Source organism: Macaca mulatta, chromosome 11 (genome assembly GCF_049350105.2).
Source record: "Macaca mulatta isolate MMU2019108-1 chromosome 11, T2T-MMU8v2.0, whole genome shotgun sequence".
Lineage (NCBI taxonomy): Eukaryota > Metazoa > Chordata > Mammalia > Primates > Cercopithecidae > Macaca > Macaca mulatta.
In genome coordinates, this window is record NC_133416.1 from 127,885,356 (window position 1) to 127,906,712 (window position 21,357).

The 21,357-nt window shown below is 45.8% G+C and overlaps 2 protein-coding genes across 12 annotated transcripts in view; one reads left to right on the top strand and one right to left on the bottom strand.

Annotated features, from left to right (window-relative positions):
* The window catches only part of RNF10 (ring finger protein 10), a 48,252-nt gene extending 31,631 nt beyond the window's left edge, over positions 1 to 16,621 (top strand). The window contains exons 8-17 of one of the 8 annotated variants that reach the window (XR_013400569.1): positions 1,867 to 1,992; positions 2,254 to 2,545; positions 2,732 to 2,865; positions 4,285 to 4,402; positions 4,641 to 4,742; positions 6,026 to 6,181; positions 10,422 to 10,522; positions 14,744 to 14,801; positions 14,905 to 15,063; positions 15,706 to 15,999. Coding sequence is in view for 5 of the 8 variants with exons in the window: in NM_001260820.1 (NP_001247749.1) it covers positions 1,867 to 1,992; positions 2,269 to 2,545; positions 2,732 to 2,865; positions 4,285 to 4,402; positions 4,641 to 4,742; positions 6,026 to 6,181; positions 10,422 to 10,522; positions 14,744 to 14,801; positions 14,905 to 15,063; positions 15,706 to 15,782 (1,308 nt within the window). In the remaining 3 variants the exon portion in view is untranslated. 8 annotated transcript variants of the gene reach the window in all.
* Positions 16,622 to 18,137: 1,516 nt separating this feature from the next.
* On the bottom strand, positions 18,138 to 20,482 carry POP5 (POP5 ribonuclease P/MRP subunit). 4 transcript variants are annotated; one of them, XM_077952482.1, is made up of 5 exons: positions 20,423 to 20,482; positions 20,195 to 20,337; positions 18,863 to 19,012; positions 18,608 to 18,737; positions 18,138 to 18,509 (listed from the first exon to the last, which is right to left on the bottom strand). In XM_077952482.1, exons 1-4 carry the CDS (start codon positions 20,440 to 20,442, stop codon positions 18,613 to 18,615), a joined length of 438 nt encoding a protein of 145 aa, XP_077808608.1. In that variant the 5' UTR covers positions 20,443 to 20,482; the 3' UTR covers positions 18,138 to 18,509; positions 18,608 to 18,612. The 4 variants fall into 4 exon arrangements, with proteins under 4 accessions (XP_077808608.1, XP_015008403.1, XP_077808607.1 ...); NM_001266561.2 differs by having other exon boundaries at positions 18,143 to 18,509; positions 18,608 to 18,691; positions 20,423 to 20,462; XM_015152917.3 differs by lacking the exon at positions 18,863 to 19,012 and having other exon boundaries at positions 18,608 to 18,691.
* Positions 20,483 to 21,357: the final 875 nt, after the last annotated feature.

The following is a 21,357-nucleotide window of genomic DNA, read 5'->3' on the forward strand; positions in this document are numbered from 1 at the left end:
GAAAATGTCTAAAAAAGCCAATTTGTTTTGCGCTTTGTTTGATGACAGCAGAGAAGGTTTAACCTAGGGCTTTTAAAGCTCTTTCTAGAGCTGAAAGGAGCAAGTCAAAATGATTTTATAACTAATTGTGACAGTGGAGTTTTTTAGATTAGCTATGTTCTTAAAGCAAGGAAGAGTTTTTTGTTTTCTGGGAAAATACTTAGGGTTCTATTCTAGAGGTGTTTTGAGAGACATTGTGGAGAAAGTATTACGGCCTGCCCAGTATGCCTTAGGAGTGCCTGAAATGGCAATAATTACACAAGGATAGAATTCCTTGGGTCTTGGATCTTCCACAACAGGAAATTTTGAAGCATCACAACCACTGGTTGTTAGGCTCCGCCTTGAGATACTGATTGCATAGGTTAAGCTCAGTAGGCTCAGTAATTTGCATTATAACAAGTTCTAGGGTGATTCTGATGGCTGCTCATCCCCAGACCACACTACTGGAACCACTGATCTAGCTTAGAGCAGTAGAAGCCCATATTTATTGAGTGATTAGCATTTGATAGGACCGGTGCTATGCACATTTATCTCACTTAAACTTCTAGTGTGGTAGATAGCACTATCCCCTTTCATGGATGAGGAAACAGAATCATGGGTTGGGTAATTTGCTAGTAAGGGATGCAGCTGGTATTTGAATTCCCTTCTCCCTGACTCCTAAGGGATCCTTGGGTAGAGTCCTGTATATTTAACTTTTGCTTTCTTACTATAATACATTGCAGCCATATTTGTTCAAATGCCATTACAGGCATAAGAAAGGCTACATAGAATTAGAACTGTCCAGGCTGAGGTGGGTGGGCCTACTACTCTGGGCCTCTGTCTGAGCATAGTTTGTAAAAACTAGGTTAGTTTCATATTCTTAGATTTCTGTTCTGGAAGTTTTTTGTAGTGTTGTCAGTGTCAGATTCTCTTTTTTTTGTTTGTTTTGTTTTAACTTTTAAGTTCAGGGGTACAAATGCAGGTTATGTCATGGGGGTTTGTTATACAGATTCTCACCCAGGTATTAAGCTTAGTGCCCATTAGTTATTTTTCCTGATCCTCTCCCTCCTCCCACTCTGCACCCTCTGGTAGGTCTCAGTGTTTGTTCCCCTCTGTGTCCGTGTTTTTCATCATTTAGCTCCGCTTGGAAGTGAGAACATGCATGCGATATTTAGTTTTTCTTTTTTTTTTTTTTTTTTTTTTTGGGATGGAGTTTCACTCTTGTTGCCTAGGCTGGAGTGCAGTGGTGTGATCTTGGCTCATCACAACCTCTGCCTCCCAGGTTCAAGTGATTCTCCTGCCTCAGCCTCCCGAGTAGCAGGAATTACAGGCATGCCCCACCATGCCTGGGTTATTTTGTATTTTTAGTAGAGATGGGGTTTCGCCATGTTGGTCAGGGTGGTCTTGAACTCCCAACCTCAGGTGATTCGCCCACCTCAGCCTCCCAAAGTGCTGGGATTATAGGCATGAGCTACCACACCTGGCCGTATGTGTCTTCATAGTAGAATGATTTATATTCCTTTGGCTATATACCCAGTAATGGGATTGCTGGGTGAAATGGTGTTTCTGTCTTTTTAGGTCTTTGAGGAATCACCACACTGGCTGAACTAATTTACATTCCCCAGTGTCACATTCTAAGCAGATTCCAATTCTTAGTGGGTATTGCATGCTTTTTGCTTCCTGTTTCTCTCAAAGTTGAGATATTTAAGCACCTAACCTCCTTCCCATTGGGTCTCATTGCCTTTTAACTTTTGGTCCTGTTGAGAGGCCATTCTAAGCCCTTGCCCTTCAAGCTAAGTGTGTTTCTGGAAACTTAACCTTCTCTGGTGTTTTCTCTGGCCACGCTAGACTCGGGAAGAGGCTCTGTCGGGATTGGCTGGAAGCAAAGGGGAGGTCACTGGTGTTGTGGCTGCTTTGGAACAACTGGTGCTGATGGCTCCGTTGGCGAAGGAGTCTGTTTTTCAACCCAGGAAGGTTAGTGTGTTCCTGTTACTAAGTGGCTGCCATTCCTCAAATACTGTCATTGAGCTGGTAGGCATTACTGTGAGATCTAAACCTTCTCAAGAGAAGAGGGGACAATGAGTATTTTCTGTATGCTTGTTACTAGTTCTTTCCCCAGGGGTGTTAAATCAGTGAACACGACAGCTAAGATAAACATCTAGGGAGCTTGGTTCTTAGGCCTACATTTGCCGCATTGCTTTCGGAAAGCAGGAGATATACTTTCTGTTGATCTAGAGTTTGCTGTAACAGGGTGTGCTGGAGTATCTGTCTGCCTTCGATGAAGAAACCACGGAAGTTTGTTCTCTGGACACTCCTTCTAGACCTCTTGCTCTCCCTCTGGTAGAGGAGGAGGAAGCAGTGTCTGAACCAGAGCCTGAGGGGTTGCCAGAGGCCTGTGATGACTTGGAGTTAGCAGATGACAATCTTAAAGAGGGAACCATTTGCACTGAGTCCAGCCAGCAGGAACCCATCACCAAGCCAGGCTTCACACACCTCAGCAGCTCTCCTTGTTACTACTTTTACCAAGGTGAGGGTGCCTGAGGAGAGGGCTGGGTTGCCACAGAGGTGTTTCAGATGCGACCCTGCGCTGTAAGCAGAGGAGCGCCACTAGGTCCAGGGGCTTGGGTGGCTTGAGCCCTTGGGCATGGGGAGGGGTGAGGGGCCTTCTGGGGACTGGCCGAGACTGGTGTGTGATAGAGCCTCTTGTCCTCAGCGGAAGATGGGCAGCACATGTTCCTGCACCCCGTGAATGTGCGCTGTCTCGTGCGGGAGTACGGCAGCCTGGAGAGGAGCCCCGAGAAGATCTCAGCAACTGTGGTGGAGATTGCTGGCTACTCCATGTCTGAGGTGAGGCCTTCCTCTAGAAATGGAGGGTCAGGCAGCAATATTAACCTAATCTCTTTGAGGTAGGCTTAGCCATCCTAAGTTCACAAACCTTCAAGGCCTTTAGTTTTTGTATTTTTAGTCTTCCTGTCAGTGATGGTGCTGTGAATTCTTTGTAAGTGAGGTGCCCCCTCAGCATGAGTGCTGCTCCCTGCTTCATTGATTGTAGTTTGGAGATGTAGATATTTCCTCCTTTTATTCAAGATGGAGTTTATTTTTGTTTGTTTTCCTCCTTATTGCTTGGGAGAAATGTCACAAATTTGTTGTAAGATTTAAAATTAGACTCTTTGAGTACTATAAATTTTTCATCAAACATGCAGGAGAAGAATAGAAACGAAAATAAATGGGCTGGGTGTGGTAGCTCACACCTGTAATCCCAGCACTTTTGGGGAGGCTTAGGCAGGCAGATTGCTTGAGGCTAGGAGTTTCAGACCAGCCAGGGCATTTCTACAAAAGATACAAAAAAAATTAGCTGGGTGTGATGATGTGCACCTGTAGTGCCAGCTACTCAGGAGGCTGAGGCAGAAGGATGACCTTAGCCCGGGAGATCAAGTCTGCAGTGAGCTGGCCTGGGTGACAGCAAGACCATGTCTCAGAAAAAAAAAGAAAAAAAGAAAATATTGGGTTTCATTTCTACTATTTCAGGCCAAGTGTCTTTTAGTAGGGAGATCTGCTTTATCTTCCTTCCCAGTTATTCTGTCAGTGGTTCCCTTTTTTTTTTTTTTTTTTTTTTTTTTTTGAGACGGAGTCTCGCTCTGTCACCCAGGCTGGAGTGCAGTGGCCGGATCTCAGCTCACTGCAAGCTCCGCCTCCCGGGTTCAGGCCATTCTCTTGTCTCAGCCTCCTGAGTAGCTGGGACTACAGGTGCCCGCCACCTTGCCCGGCTAGTTTTTTGTATTTTTTAGTAGAGACGGGGTTTCACCGTGTTAGCCAGGATGGTCTCGATCTCCTGACCTAGTGATTCGCCCGTCTCGGCCTCCCAAAGTGCTGGGATTACAGGCTTGAGCCACCGCGCCCGGCCCCCACTTTTTTTTTGTTCTGTTTTTCCGCCAACAAATAACTTTTTATCTTTGCTGTTCATCCCCCTCAGCTGTGGGCCCTTAAAAATCAGAAACAGCTGATTGGTTTTAGATTATTTGTTGCCGGACTCAATTCACTCCTTTGCAGCACAAACCAAAAATAACGGGATTTGGTTGCTTATTCCACCTTGCTGTAGGTTGACAGTTTCTCTTTGACTTTTCAAAATGAGGATAATTGAGCACTACTGTTTTCAGCCCCAGTGCTGGCTGTGTTATGTATATATTGTTGGATATCTGGGTTAGGACCCCCTGCTTTCAGAGTTAGGTTTGCTTTAGTTGAGTATTGGTCCTTTTTCCAATGTAGGATGTTCGACAGCGTCATAGATACCTCTCTCACTTGCCACTCACCTGTGAGTTCAGCATCTGTGAACTGGCTTTGCAACCTCCTGTGGTCTCTAAGGAAACCCTAGAGATGTTCTCAGGTGAGAATGCCCCTGCTCTGCTTCTCTTTATAGTAGGATTCAGGGATGCTTGTGGCTAGAAATCCAGTGTGGGAGGAAACTTACGGAACTGTATCATGAATCCTAGTGCCTCCTAAACACTTCATCTGTTCATCTAGTCCAGCTGGGCCTACTGGTGTGGGCTTAGCTGCTAATACTGGGAGGAGGTGATGGGTAGGTTGTCCTGGGTCTACCTCTTTACAACCTGACCAATCCGCAGATGACATTGAGAAGAGGAAACGTCAGCGCCAAAAGAAGGCTCGGGAGGAACGCCGCCGAGAGCGCAGGATTGAAATAGAGGAGAACAAGAAACAGGGCAAGTGTAAGTTCAGGAACTCTCATCTTTGACTAGTACTGCTGTACATCATTGTCTGGAACTCTGTCTGAGACCTGGGAGCCAGACCTTAGCGACTTGTTTTCTTCAGCTTTTAAATGTGAATCATGAGAGCACCTCCTTAATAGTCTTGCTTGCAAATGTAATGAGTTAATATGGGTCAAAGTGCCTAGCACATAGTAAAGATGAAGATGAAATTCAGCGTTGGTAATAGTGGGCGATATAAACCTGTTCAAGAGATGGGAATTGGGGCTTTGCTAAGAATGCTGGGGGCCATTGTTCCCCATGCTTTCTGGATCACTGACTCTGTATTAAAGCTGATAGCTGTACACAGCAGGTCTGCCAGGAGGGTCTGATAAGATGGAAACCTTGATAGACTAGGAAGTGCAGGAAGTTGGATTTAAGAGATCTTTCATAGCAGTAAGCACAGCCTTTTGATCTGGTTCTTCAAAATAAGCTTTATTGAATCCAGGAGATTAGTGTGACATGAGGTCCCGTTATCCACCAGAAAACAAGGAATTGAGTCCTTGGCCAAGAAAAGCACTGTGGTATTTTGACTCCATATGGCATGGAAACATACATTCTATATCTCAAGTGGGGTAAGTGTGTACTTGGGGTCCCAACACTGTGTAGATGTTTGGCACATGTCCTGAACTTTGAGAAAACTGATATTTCAGGAATAGGATTTTTTGTTTTAACCTTTTTATTATGGAACTATCAAGACAAGTAGAACAGTGTAATTAACCCCCATGTTTGTCACCCAGCCTCAATTACTAATCGTTAGAACAAAGTTAATTATATTAAAGACATTATAGAAGGACAGTATTGTAAATTTGGGTTTTAGCTTGTCTGCATCCTCTAGATCTTTTGGGGATATGCATGTATGGTGTCTTCAACTGTTGGAAACTATTTGAAAAATTTAGGCCAGGCGTGGTGGTTCACATCTGTAATCCCAACACTTTGGGAGGCCAGGATGGGCAGATCATTTGAGCTCAGGAGTTCAAGACCAGGCTGGGCAACATGGTGAAACCTCGTCTCTTTAAAAATTCAAAAAATTAGCTGGGCATGGTGGCACATGCCTGTGGTCCCAGCTACTCAGGAGGCTGAGGTAGGAGGATCGCTTGAGCCTGGGAGGCAGAGGACGCAGTGAGCAGAGATCGTACCACTACACTCCAGCTTGGGTGACAGAGTGAGACCCTGTCTCAAAAAAGAAAAAAAAAAAATTGAAGAATTCTATGAATGGGTTTACAAGGGTTATCTTTCTTTTGCAGACCCAGAAGTCCACATTCCCCTCGAGAATCTACAGCAGTTTCCTGCCTTCAATTCCTATACCTGCTCCTCCGATTCTGCTTTGGGTCCCACCAGCACCGAGGGCCACGGGGCCCTCTCCCTTTCTCCTCTCAGCAGAAGTCCAGGTTCCCATGCAGGTAAACAGGTGAAATTTAATAAATTCATCCATCTGGTAGACCTTATGCAAAGCTTTGGTGTCTGAATTTACAATCCCGGCCCACCCAGCATGGTGTGGACTTCAGGAGCATAACCTTACTTTGGTAGTCCTGAGGTACATCAAATTCTTAATGTTTATTCATCCTTCCCACTTGCTATGCTGACTGCTTTACCCTGCCCGCTTCTAAGCACCTCAAGGAGCTCTTTAGGCAGGATAGTTGAACCTGGATTCTTCCCTTTGACCCAGCTGTTTTTGTTTCTAGTTTTTATGTTTGAGATACTCCCCTGTATGCCTAAACCTCTTTGTACATGTCTTTTTATTGAAGCATTGTTTATAATAGCTCCAAAAAAAGAAAAAGGTTGGAAAGCCTACCAATAAGAAAATGACTAAATTATAGTATTTATATTATAAAATATTCCACACCAAAAGGCCGGACGTGGTGACTCATGCCTGTAATCCTGAGCACTTTGGGAGGCCGAGGTGGGTGGATCATGAGGTCAGGAGTTCAAGACCAGCCTGACCAACACCGTGAAACCCTGTCTCTACTGAAAATACAAAACTTAGCTGGGCATGGTGGCAGGTGCCTGTAGTCCCAGCTATTCAGGAGGCTGAGGCAACAGAATTGCTTGAACCTGGGAGGCAGAGGTCGCAGTAGACAAGGTTATACCACTGCACTCCAGCCTGGGCAACAGAGAGACTTTGTCTCAAACAAAAAAAACATTCACACCTGTCGAAGAAGGGAATAGTTCTATTCATGTACTAATGGGAAGGTAATTTGTAGAACAAGAATAAATATTTGTAGGTTTTTAAAAAAAACACCACCACCACAAAACTAAAGCATTTCATTATGGGCTTATATTTTTATATATATGTAAATGCATAGAAAAACTTCTGCTAGAAGGCAGGGGAGGAAATAAAAAAATATGAAATGTATAGAGGAGAATTGAAGGCCAGGCACGGTGGCTCACACCTGTAATCTCAGCAGTTTGGGAGGCCGAGGTGGGCAGATCCCCTTGAGCTCAGGCGTTCAAGACCAACAAAATTTTGTCTCTACAAAAAATACAAAATTAAAACAAAAACAAAAACAAAAAATACAAAATTTAGCCGGGTGTGGTAGTGTGCACCTGTAGTCCCAGCTACTCGGGAGGCTGAGGTGGGGGTGTGGCTTGAGTGAGCCTAGGAGGCAAAGGTTGCAGTGAGCCCAGATTGGGCCACTGCACTCCAGCCTGGGCAACACGGCCAGACCCTGTGGAAAAAAAAAAAATACTGAGACAGATGTGTTCCAAATTGGTGGTAGTGTTACATTCTAAGGAATGAGATTCGATTGAAATGTTCAAATGGGCCTTTAGTCTTAAAAAAGTTTGTCTTACATATAAAGAATGTTTAAAGTGTTATGAAATTAAACACTTAAAGAGCTACTATAATTTCAGAGAATTCTCTTTTGTGATCTTCGTCTGATAAGCCTGGCAGATGGCTTTTTTTTTTTTTTTTGAGATAGAGTCTAGCTTTGTCACCCAGGCTGGAGTGCACTGGTGCAGTCTCAGCTAACTGCAACCTCTGCCTCCTGGGTTCAAGCAATTCTCCGGCCTCAGCCTCCTGAGTAGCTGGGATTACAGGTGTGCGTCACCAAGCCTGGCTAATTTTTGTATTTTTAGTAGAGACAGAGTCTCTCCATGTTGGCCAGGCTGGTCTCGAACTCCTGGCCTCAAGTGATCTGCCTGCCTCAACCTCCCAAAGTGCTGGGATTGCAGGTGGGAGCTGCTGCGCCCAGCCTGTTTGCTTTTAAGAGATAGCGTCTTGCTCAGTGCTGTGGTGCAGTCATAGCTCACTGCAATCTTGAACTCCTGGGCTCAAGTGATCCTGCCTGAGCTTCCCAGAGTGCTGGAATTACCGGTGTGAGCCACTGCACCTCGCCAAGAGAGATACTTTTTGATGCTTATGACTGATTTCTCAGGCATTCTTGTTTTTTGTTTTGTTTTGTTTTAGATGGAGTTTCACTTTTGTTGCCCAGGCTGGAGTGCAGTGGTGCAATCTCGGCTTACTGCAACCTCCGCCTCCTGGGTTCAAGCGATTCTCCTGCCTCGGCCTCCCAGTAGCTGGGATTATAGGCACGCGTCATCACACCTGGCTAATTTTGTATTTTTAGTAGAGACAGGGTTTCTCCATGTTGGTCAGGCTAGTCTCGAACTCCCGACCTCAGGGGATCCGCCAGCCGACCTCAGGTAATCCACTTGCCTTGGCCTCCCAAACTATTGGAATTACAGGCGTGAGCCACCGCGCCTGGCCTCTGTAGGGCATTCTTAACAAAGTGTCCATCATTGGAATATTTAAAACTTTTGGTGATCATTGTATTCATATGCATATCATTTTGCAGATTAGGAACCTGTGGCTGAGGCAGGTACTTAGTGGCAAGAACTGGGATTAGAACCTGGTTCTTGAGGACTGCACTACTGTGACGCTCTTCTGCTTAACTGAGAAAGGAGCATATGAAGGACTGTGGCAGATCATTAAATACATTATTTGTGATATGCATTTTTTTTTTCTTTTTTTTTGAGATAGGGTCTTGCTCTGTCGCCCAAGCTGGAGTACAGTGGTACAATCTCGGCTCACTGCAATCTCTGCGTCCCAGGTTGAAGCAATTCTCGTGCCTCAGCCTCCCTAGTAGCTGGATTACAGGCATGCACCACCATACCCTGCTAATTTTTGTATTTTTAGTAGAGATGGGGTTTCGCCATGTTGGCCAGGCTGGTGTCAAACTCATGGCCTCAAGTGATCTGCCTGCCTCAGCCTCCCAATATGCTGGGATTACAGGCTTGAGCCACTGTGCCCAGCATATCTGTGATACCAAGATTGTGTTTTCACATACTATCCTTCCTGAAAGCTGTTTTTTGTTTTGTTTTGTTTTGTTTTTGACGGAGTCTCACTCTGTCTCCCAGGCAAGAGTGCAGTGGTGCGATTTTGGCTCACTGCAACCTCCCCCTCGTGGGTTCAAGCAATTGTCCTGCCCCAGCCACCCGAGTAGCTGGGACTACAGGCGTGTGCCACCATGCCTGGCTAAATTTTTGTATTTTTAGTAGAGATGGGGTTTCACCATGTTAGCCAGGATAGTCTCGATCTCCTGACCTTGTGATCCTCCCGCCTCAACCTCCCAAAGTGCTGGGATTACAGGCATGAGCCACCACACCCAGCTGTGTGTTTTTTTGGGTTTTTTTTGTTTGTTTGTTTATGATGGAGTTTTGCTCTGTCACTCAGGCTGGAGCACAATGGCATGATCTTGGTTCACTGCAACCTCCACTTCCCAGGTTCAGGTGATTCTCCTGTCTCAGCCTCTCAAGTACTCAAGTATCTGGGATTACAGGTGTCCACCACCATGCCCAACTAATTTTGTATTTTTAGTAGGGATGGGGTTTCACCACCTTGGCCAGGCTTGTCTTGAACTCCTGACCTCAGGTGATCTGCCCGCTTCAGCCTCCCAAGTGCTGGCATTACAGGCGTGAGCCACTGCACCCGGCTTTTCTGAAAGTTTAAGCTCTGAATGTATTTAAGCAAGAGCAATTGGCTGGTCCTAGTAATAAGAGTACTGACCATGGGAGGGCCTGCTGCTGGGGAGAGAACAGGGCCCTTCTTGTCCAACACTGTTCAGGGTAGTGGATAGACTCATCTGTGGGAAGTGTTCAGCTGTAGTCAGAAAGGATAGAGAAGTGTATTACCTCGGGAGTATCGGGGGAAAGTTTGCACCCTCATGCTGGATCTTGTTGATGTGTCTTGGATTCTGATTGAATATTCCCAGGTCATAGTGTTTACTATCGGGAATGTAAAGGCTGAGCTGATTAAAATTTTATCTTTTTCTTGGAGGTGTTTCATACGTGTAAAATCAGTCCCTGACAGTACCTAGCCTTGAGAGCCAGCCTTTGTCAAAAGTGTCACATTTCAAAAGCAGAGACTTTTTCTTATGGTAGGAGTAGATTCTACCATGACTCCTAGTGTTCCTGTAACCATGAAGCTTTTCCCTCTTCCTATGGTCACTGATTTCACAGGTGATATTGTTGGCTTTTTAAGAACATGGGAGAGTTGAAAGTTGGATCAATGTTTGCTTTTTTTTTTTTTTTGAGGGGATGATTTGTAATTTTCCAGACCTGACTCAGGGCTCACTCATCTCTCTTGTTAAGGACACTCCTTGGAACGTGACGAATATAATCAGGTCTCTGGTTCCCTTTCAGACTTTCTGCTGACCCCTCTGTCACCCACTGCCAGTCAGGGCAGTCCCTCATTCTGCGTTGGGAGTCTGGAAGAAGACTCTCCCTTCCCTTCCTTTGCCCAGGTAAATCCTTTGCTTGTGAAGCAGCCCAAGGGTATTTAACATGAACTCTGCTGCTCATTATTATGGGAACCTCCTCCAGGGATTGTTACCTCTCATTCTAATACGGCTGGACAAATTGAGTCATCTGATGGGTAGGAGGGAAGTTCACTGCCTGTCGGAGCTTTTGGCAGTGTGGAGTTGGCTGAGGGCAGATTATGTCATGGACGTCCCCTCTGTTGGAAAAGGAGAGACTTAACAGGCTAATGTTGCACTGACTCTAATGATCATGGGAGGCTTTCTTAAGAGGAAAGCTAGTGGATTTAGTCCTCAGATGTTATTGTAGACGTACCCAGGAAAGAGGCCAAGAATAGCTGAGGCAGAATCAGAGTTTAGAATATTTTAAAAATCATTTGATACTTGTGTACTGGATACTATTGTAGGGGCTGGGGATACACCATCAATTTTAACTGGTCTCTGGTTCTAGGACCTCTGATTCAGGTGGTATTTATCTGTTACATAAAATAAGCCATTTCTCTTTACTTTGAGAGGGGAAGATTGTGTTGGTTATACTGCAACTAGCCAAAGCAGCTTCCTTGGAGCTGGGTGGGGGGATGATAGGCTAGTGAGGCTTGCTGTGAAACCGCTTTATTAATCTCTAAGATAACAAGCAATACTCAGCATTCCTGCATTCAGATAAGTGAGGAAGTTGGATGGACAGCTTGACATGTGCCCTTGTAAGAAGTCCGTATTAACTTCTTTGGGGCTAGTGTAGAATCATTATCTTGACAATTCTTTAGACAGTTGATATGGATGTTTCTTATATGATTATAGCAGTTTGTACTGAGAAATAAGAATTGAGCTTTGGTAAGGAGGATTCTAAAGTCAAGGAACATGAAATAATTGTGGGGGTGAGGTGGGAAGGGAGGGGATCCTGAAAACTGCTGGACTTAAGAGGTGATTGGCAAGTAGCTCCCAGGAGTTATGCCAAATACTTTTTTTTTTTTGAGGTGAAGTCTTGCTCCTGATCACCAGGCTGGAGTGCAATGACGCAATCTCGGCTCACTGCAACCTCCACCTCCCGGGTTCAAGTGATTCTCTTGCCTCAGCCCCCTGAGTAGCTGGGGTTGGGTTACAGGTGCCTGCCATCATGCCGGGCTAATTTTTGTATTTTTAGTAGAGACAGGGTTTTACCATGTTGGCCAGGCTGGTCTTTTTTTTTTTTTTTTTTTCAACTAGGCTTTATTGCTATTGCTTTTTTCCTTTCAACTTTATTTTGGAAAACTTCACACTTAGAGTTGAAAGAATAGTATTATGAACACTTATACTTTTGACCTAGATTCACTAATTGTTGTTATTTTGCTGTTATATATTTGCTTTCTCTTTTTTCTGTGTTGAAAAGAAGTTGCAGATATCATGAATGATACTTTACCACTAAGTACTTAGGAGATACATGCCAAAGAAAGTGGGATATTCGCCTATAGAACCACAATGATCACATTAGAGAAATTCCACTGCCATAATAGTATCTAATATGGTGCATATTTCTGTCTCCCCATTTGTCTCAGTGTCCTTTATTTTCAACTCAGGGCAGAATCCCATTACTCACTGCATTTAGTTGTCAAGTCTCTTTAGTCTCCTTTGATCCGTTCCTTTGCCCATATCCCCTCTTTTTTTTTTTTCCCTTCCCATGGCCAGTTTCATAGAATATCTTACAGTTTGGACTTGTATGATTTCTAATGAATGGATTCAAACGTTTTGGTAAGAATAAAGGTGACATTTTGATTACCTTTTAAGAGTAAAACAATTCACATGTCAAACTATTTGGATGCTGTCTCAGTCCATTTGTGTGGCTATAAAAGATTACTCGAGGCCAAGTCATTTATCAAAAAAAAAAAAAAAAAGTTTATTTGGCTCATGACTCTGCCGGCTGGAGAACTGGGCATCTGGTGAGTGCTTCAGACTGCTTCCACTCATGGTACACAAAGTGAAGGGGTCCCTGCTTGTGAAGAGATCACATGGCAAGAGAGGAAGCAAGGCGGGGAGGAGGTGGCAGCCTGTTTTAAAACAACCGTGTTCCTGTGCCCAGTTTCAAAATAACCTTCAGCCAAGCTATTGAAGCAGACTTCATGAAACTGGACACACCAGCTACTTCAGATCCCTTCTGTGGTAAGGGCAGAGGCTGGAGTGCTCAGGGCTATCAAACACACACAAATGTACTGCCATTCCCACTTGGATCCAGTGGCAGACATCACTCTCAGCTCTTTCAGGAATGAATGTGAGAATAGTTCTCCCATTCCCCAGGGAGGGCATTAATCTGTTCATGAGGGGTCCATCCCCCCTGACCCGAACACCTCCCATTAGGTCCCCACTTCCAATATTGGGGATCAGATTTTAACATGAGGCTTGGGAAGGTCAAATGTGTAAGCCATAGGAGACCCAAACTCCTAGAGACAAAGGGAGAAGTTCACCAAAGTGGAACATAATGAAGAAAGGTTATTTAATGAAATCAGCATCTGCCAACACAAACTCATCTTGAGTAATAGGCATTCCTCACTTTGGATTATATGATTTAAGGACAAGGCACCCCTTCTTGAACCCCATGGGGTTTGTCTCTTGATATTTTTCCAGGAATAAAATGTTCTCTGCCTTTTAAGTGGCATATTTGCAGTTATGGCTCATAGTGGCCTTCAGCAGTTACAAAGCTGGCCTTGGCCAAGTGGAATGAAAATTCCTCAGGGGCATGAGGATTGTTCTGATTTTATTGTCCTTGCAGGAATTTTACTTGGCCTGTGGTTGGATCTGAAAGTTAATGATTGGCCGGGCGCGGTGGCTCAAGCCTGTAATCCCAGCACTTTGGGAGGCCGAGACGGGCGGATCACGAGGTCAGGAGATCGAGACCATCCTGGCTAACACGGTGAAACCCCGTCTCTAATAAAAAATACAAAAAAAAAAACCTAGCCGGGCGAGGTGGCGGGTGCCTGTAGTCCCAGCTACTCGGGAGGCTGAGGCAGGAGAATGGCGTGAACCCGGGAGGCGGAGCTTGCAGTGAGCCGAGATCTGGCCATTGCACTCCAGCCTGGGTGACACAGCAAGACTCCGTCTCAAAAAAAAAAAAAAAAAAAGAAAGTTAATGATTAAGGAGCTATTGGAAAAGCAGACTAAAAGGTAGTGAGGGCTGTTGAAGCAGTATCAGGAGAGAGTTTAGTTTTCATGGCTTTAGGTACCTGAAGTTTAGTAGCCATGTGGTTTAAAACTGGAGGGTACTCAGCTGGGCGCAGTGTCTCATGCCTGTAATCCCAGCACTTTGGGAGGCCAAGGCGGGTTGATCACCTGAGTTCAGGAGTTCAAGACCAGCCTGACCAACATGGAGAAATCCAGTCTTTACTAAAAATACAAAAATTAGCTGGGCATGGTGGTGCATGCCTGTAATCCCAGCTACTCAGGGGGGTGAGGCAGGAGAATCGCTTGAACCTGGGAGGTGGAGGTTGCAGTGAGTCAAGATTTGTGCCATTGCACTCCAGCCTGGGTAACAAGAGCGAAACTCCATCTCAAAACAAAAAACTGGAGGGTACTAGGCCGGGCACAGTGGCTGAAGCCTGTAATCCCAGCACTTTAGGAGGCCGAGGTGGGTGGATTAACTGACGTCAGGAGTTCAGGACCAGCCTGGCCAACAGAGCGAAACCCCATCTCTACTAAAAAAATCCAAAAGTTAGCCAGGTGGGTGCCTGTAATCCCAGCTACTTGGGAAGCTGAGACAGGAGAATTGCTTGAACCCTGGAGGCACAGGTCGCAGTGAGGCGAGATTGTGCCATTGCACGCCAGCCTGGGTGACGAGCAAAACCCTGTCTAAAACAAAAACTGGAGGGCACTACCCACTGCTTACTCCGACAGATCGATGTTTTTAGGGGTCTCAAGAAGGGCAGAAAAACTTACCAGAAAGTCAGAATTCCCAATTTGAGGGTCTCAGTAAGAATCTCTTGTGCCTTCTGTGCAGTGTTCTTTACCCATTTCCTAAGGAACAAACAGCTTATGGTTTACTACCTTGTGGGTTTCATTGCCCTTTCCATTAGCCATGATATAGAGGACATGACTAGAACAGTGTGTTAAGGAGAGAAGTACCTGGAAAATCTTTTCAAAGGTGATAGTTGGTTCTGTGCTTCTCCAGTCAGTCAAGGTAGGTCTGGAAAAGAAGTTGGACTAGCTACTTAAATTCTCTCCCCCACTTCTTTCCCACTTTGGCAGATGCTGAGGGTTGGAAAAGCAAAAGCAGATGTGTGGCCCAAAACTGCTCCAAAGAAAGGTGAGGATGGTCCACTGGTGAAGGGGGAGTTTGGCTCCTTTCCATAAAAAGCTGTTTCTAGAAAAAGAGTTGTTTCTATAGTTTTAACACTGTTATTTTTTAGATGAGAACAGCTTAGTTCCTCCTGCCCCTGTGGAGAGCGATGGGGAGAGTGATAATTCAGACCGTGTTCCTGTGCCCAGTTTTCAAAATTCCTTCAGCCAAGCTATTGAAGCAGCCTTCATGAAACTGGACACACCAGCTACTGCAGATCCCCTCTCTGGTAAGGGCAGAGGCTGGAGTGCCCAGGGTTGTCAAACATACTACACATACACTGCCATTCCCGCCTGGATTCAGTGGCAGACATCACTAATTAGGCTGTTTCCCTTCTGAACCCTTCAGCACACTCTAGTGTCATTTAAATAGTACTCCATTTGGTATGTCAGATAGGACCTATTTGCCACTCCAGAGTAATTCATGGCGCCTGAAAGTGAAATTCTGAGGAACTCTTCCAAGATACAGTGGGGTGTACAACCTGTATCCTTTGGAATCTTGAGTTGGTACAGGGTGGCTAATTAGATGGAGGTCAGTCTCAAAGCCTGTTGCACTCTGTTCGTTGACTAGATAAGAATCACATATGTATGGTGTGCTATGTGCCTAGCACTGTGCTAATTTTATTCTCCCAACAACCACATTAAATGGGTGTACCTCACATTACAGATGGGGAAACTGAGGTCTAGGGAGGTAAAAGTGACTTGCCCAAAGACACCCACTTAGTTATACCAAGACTAGTATTGGAATCTAGGCAGTCTAATTCCAGAGCCTCCACTCTTAGCTCCCACTCTGTGACTTTCAGTCATAAAAACTGGCCAAGGGACAAGGGATGGCATTTTAAGTTAAGCTCTCTTTCTGTGTCTCCCTTTAGAAGAGAAAGGAGGAAAGAAAAGAAAAAAACAGAAACAGAAGCTCCTGTTCAGCACCTCAGTCGTCCACACCAAGTGACACTACTGGCCCAGGCTACCTTCTCCATCTGGTTTTTGGTTTTTGTTTTTTACCCCCATGCTTTTGTTTGGCTGCTGTAATTTTTAAGTATTTGAGTTTGAACGGATTAGCTCTGGGGGGAGGGTGTTTCCACAATGTGAGGGGGAACCAAGAAAATTTTAAATACAGTGTATTTTCCAGCTTCCTGTCTTTACACCAAAATAAAGTATTGACACAAGAGATCTCTTCCTGCCACGGTTTTTAGTTCATTGCCAGTTTAGTCTTTTTGACCCATGTGTAATTAATTTTTCTCAACCCAAAATAAGATTGAATCCCTTCGAGATGCATTAGAGCAGTCCAACCCGGAATGGTGCACACACTGCTCTGCTGTAGCATCATGTCAGGCCTTCCTGGGCTCAGCACACCTCTGTCTTTTAAAAAACAGCTGAATCTTTACTACCTATTTAGTTCTTCTTGTTAAAGAAATGGGTGGGAATAAAATGGATTTAGGACACCCAGTTTGTATTGCAGTTTACTTTTCTTCTGACACATGGCCAGTCTGTGGTACCAGCTTAATGGAGTAGGCTGTCCCTGGCACTTGCATGTGTGAAAGGAGGGTTTTGCCTTTTCTTGGGCATGGCTTGCATTGGTAAGGAAAGCTGTAACTCATGAAGCCCTGAGACCTGCTACCCCTAAGATTGAGCTTGTTTTAGGTGACTGGCTTGAGTCATAGGAACAGGAGTGTGGTACAGCTGCAGCAGAGCAGGGCCATCTGAAGTGGTAGCATTGCCACCATCTCCCTCTAATCTAGAGCAGTCTTCTTATGCCTTGGTTTGAGCTGAATTTGATGTAAATTCTTTTTCTGCTTAATAAAGTGACCTCTAGGTGTGTTAGAATGCGAAGGCAAATAGTCACAATAAATCACCTGCACAAGCAATGTGAGCTTTTTGTTAAGTTCATTACAGGTGAGCTAGACAAGTTACTTCTTGAATAGGTTAACGTGACAGCTACTGTGATATTGTGGGCTGTCTTTTCTGGTGTCAGGTTTAAATGGTTCTAGAGCTGGGCTTAGCTTTAACCTGCCATTTTAAAAGAAATCCTATCAGGAAATTTCCTGGATGGATGAGGGTGTTCTGGTCTCAAGATGAGGGGGCATGTTGAAGCCAAAATCACCAGTATTTCTGTTAAATGTGTATGGTACTTTCAGTCTCATCCATTGTATTACGGAGAAAACAGATCCCAGAAATGTCGGTAGGTAGTACACCAAATCTGGATCATAAGTCTCTTGCCGTTCCTACTTTCTGTGAGTATGGCAGTCTGACTTGTCTTCAGGGTAAGGCGCTTAAATGAGGAAGAGTAGAACTACAAAAAACTACCTTAAGTTTCTTAAGTGGGCAGCTGCTACATGACCATGCAATAATGATGTCAGGTGAGGCCAGCCCCCCCAACCCCAACTGCAAAAGTTGCATTGTTTGTTTGAGATGGAGTCTCCCTGTGTCACCCAGGCTGGAGTGCAGTGGCGCAATCTCAGCTCACTGCAAGCTCCGCCTCCTGGGTTCATGCCATTCTCCTGCCTCAGCCTCCTGAGTAGCTGGGATTACAGGCACCTGCCACCATGCCCGGCTAATTTTTTGTGTTTGTAGTGGAGACAGGGTGTCACCGTGTTAGGCAGGATGGTCTTGATCTCCTGACCTCGTGATCCGCCTGCCTCAGCCTCCCAAAGTGCTGGGATTACAGGCATGAGCCACCGCGCCCGGCCCAAAGTTGCATTTTTGCAGTTACCTGATTAACTGTTGGCAAGGAATCTGGTATCTATAAGACCCTGTGGTTCAGTACTGAGACGGACTATAGATCTCTGCCAGTTCATTTGCTGTGTCTCAGCTAATATTTCTATTCCAAATGACTTGTCTTGCTTAGGGCCCATCTTGGGGCCGGGGGTACACAGCTTCAGGTAGAAGGCTAAGTATTGAAAATTTAGGCCAGGCACAGTGGCTCACGCCTTTAATCCCAGCACTTTGGGAGGCCAAGGCAGGCCAATCACTTGAGGCCAGGAGTTCAACAGCAGCCTGGCCAACATGGCAAAACCCTGTCTCTACTAAAAATACAAAAATTAGCCAGGTGTGGTGGTGCACGTCTGTAATCCCAGCTACTTGGAAGGCTGAGGTGGGAGAATTGCTTGAACCCGGGAGGTGGAGGTTGCAGTGAGCCGAGATTGGGCCAGTACACTCCAGCCTGGGTGACAGAGTGAGACTGTCTCAATAAAAAAGTTTAGTACCACACAGGGAGTCACTCTTCCCACCAAGGCTAGGGATAGAGAACAGAGACTTAGCCAAGCATGGACTCCATAAGCCCTTTTTGTAACATAAGTATACTAAATGCCACGGAAACCAAATACATTTATTAAATCTACTCTTAGCCAAGCAATAAAGATGTCTACATAGAGTTCACAACCTGCAACACTTAACCAGGGAATGCTAGGTAAAGGCAACTTCAGTTTAACTGAGTACTCTATTTCAAGTGGGTAACATGTCCGCTGGTTGGCAGCTATCCAGCTTGGAAAACTGTAGAAGATGCTGTTGCTACCCAGATTGTTCTGTTCAACAAGTGGGCCCGAAGCCTGAGCAGTGTAGCCTGCTGTGTGGTGAGCAGAGGGTCACTCCATTGCTTCTGCAGCCTCCTCACCTGACTCTTCCTCCTCCTCTAGTAAGCAGCTTCTTGTCACAGACTTCTGGATAGCTTCCCGCTCTCCTGGAGAAGGCAGATAGGGATGAAAGATGTCTTTGGGAGTGATTTCTTCAGCTCGAGGTCAGTCACTGCTCAGCGGGCACTGGGCTAGTATTGCTTACCTTCATCAGTGCAGTTCTGCAACAAGATCAACAGCTGTCTCCTGTTGTACTGAATTAGGAACTTCTGACATGTTCTTATTGTACCTGGCATGTGAGTTACTGCGGTCAACAGCTTGTGAAAGGTCTCGACCTTACTTTCAGAGGTAGGGGAAGTGTCTTGTTAGCGGGACAGCAGGAAGACCCACCCACCAGTCTAGACTGAACTCTGAACATGTCACCTATTGAAAATCAGTAGCCGTATCACGTCACTCCTACCTCCCACATGTAACGTGTTGAAAAAGCATGGGTAACGGTGTCCTTTGTTCTCCAGGTATGTGATGAAGGGAAGAGCTGACCACACAAGCTGATAGAACTCTTTTCTGCATCGAAGTAGCACTATTCCAGTATAGGCATTGAGGTATCGAACTACAACAGGGAAAAAAAAATCATTTCGGAAAATTTTGCTGTGTGTGGTGGCTCACACCTGTAATCCCAGCACTTTGGGAGGCTGAGGCGGGCAGATCACTTTACGTCAGGAGTTCGAGGCCAGCCTGGCCAACATGATGAAAACCCGTCTCTACTAAAAATACAAAAATTAGCCGGGCGTGGTGGTGCACGCATGTAATTCCAGCCACTCAGGAGACTGAGTCATGAGAATCGCCTGAACCCAGGAGGTGGGGGCAGCAGTGACCTGTGATCTCCCTGCTGCACTCCAGCAGCCTGGGCAACAGAAGACTGTCTCAAAAAAAAAAAAAAAAACAAAAAAACTTTAGAGTAACAGAGCACAAGTGGCACGTAGGATCTTTCAGCGAGTAAAAGAGAAAAGCCAAAACACCCACTGTGTTGCACACCACTCAGAACTGGTGAATGAATTTAGAATCTAACATGCTTTCTAATTCACTAGTTAATTCAATAAATAGGAGCAGGTAGGAGGGCGATCCATTTTAATTTAGGAAAAACCCTCGCCTGAAAAATAGGCTGTTTTACTGCAGTTGGGCTCTGTAATTCTTGTAGCAGTCAGCTGAGTCTCACCTGACTTAAGGATGAGTTAAGCCTATCTGCATTTAACTCTCCAGAAGTCAATCCTCAAGCAAGGTAAAAGGGGGAACTAATATAAATGGTGTGGAAGAAGGGCCCCGGGCCCCTCTTTGTCCCGGCTCATCCTGTATTCACATATATTGACGATCATGTGTTCTGTACTTTACCAACTAAGGGCATTCCCAAGGATACTTTCGACAATTTTTTTCCATGTGATGTTAATGTAATCGGTCATAATAGCTCTTACTAGGAACTAGATACAGCTTCCCTCATTTAATTCTCTATCCTATCAAATTCAATCACAACCAATTACAGAAATTACCTGTCAAGCAGGCAAAAAGAGGCCTCTAGCTCAAAGACCCACTGCCTTCGGGCCCCTCCTTTTAGCTCTCTGCTAATTTCGGACTCGTGTGGATCTCTCGCTTGCGGTCCCCGGCGCTTAAAGAGATACCTTACAAAAAACGATGCACGGGCTTGGCCACTCGTGCCCCTTCTTTCTTCCTCCGGCGCCTGCCCCCTCCACGTCCCGCCATCCTCCCGGGTTCCCCTCTTCCCCCAACGCTCTCGCACCCGCGAAGCCGATGGAGCAGGCGGCTGCGCCGAAAGTCCCGTGCACCCTGGCGATAGTGTCCCGTACGAGGCTGCTCAGAACTCGGTCATCGAGGCTTAGGCGGCAGCGGGGGTCGTCAGACACCAATTCGCAGAGCAGGTACCTGCGGCAGGCGAGAGGAAGGTGGGCGCTAGCGGCGCCGCGGGGACCTGGCAAGGCGCTGGGTGGGTCTGGAAGGGAATGCTTACCTGTGCTTGAACCGCACCATAGCTGCCTCCGCGCCGTCGGGATCGCTGTGCAAACCGGATGTGGGTTCCGTCCGCGGCCCGTGGGAAGCTTACTTCCGCAGCCTTTCAGCCATTCAGAGAAGGAGACAGGACATGCGGGCGGAGCTAGAAAGTTGAGAGGCCGAACTCTGTGTCAGTCTCCCTCAAGCCCCACCTAACTCTGCGTTTGTAAGCGCGCATGCGTCCTGCGGAGGGTCTCTGACTAGTTTGAGGGCTGAACTTCGGCTTGGAGCGGCTGGGAGCGGTTTGGAGCGGCTTGCAGCTGCGATGGGTGGTTTTGCTGCACACCGGAGTTTACAATACTGTGTAGGATGCAACCGCTGCCCTTGGGGCCCTGGGAACCTTGCAGCACAGGTATGTATGCGAGTACATTCTCTCCCCAAGGTGAACCGTGGAGTTTTTGAGGGCAAGACCCTGCACTTCACAGCCCAGGGATTGACAAACGGGAAATCGGACTCTTATTTTCAGGTTTGAGCTCAGTTTAATTCTTCCATGCAGCTAAATGTGCTATTGCTGTTTGGGCCTTTCAAAAATCTTAGGGAGGCGAGTGTGCTGTCTCATTTTTTGTTCGCAGAAACAATACGTGGTCATTGTATTTTCCATTTCTGTTTTCCTTTCCTTTTTATTTTTTTTTTTTTAACAGAAAAGCACAAAGAAGCAAATAAATTATAATCCCAGCACTGAGAGAGAATAACTGTTGTCGTGTAGTGTGTTTTCTTCTGTCATTTTCCCCCTGGGCCAGCGGTTCTCAAAGTGTCGTCTGGGGACCCCTGAGATTTCCTAAACTCACTCGGTTTAGGAGTCCCCGAAGCCAAAATTACTTTCATAATAATACTAAGATGTTACTTGTCTTTTTCATTCTCTCAGAGTGAACAGTCAAGTTTTCCAGAGGCTGC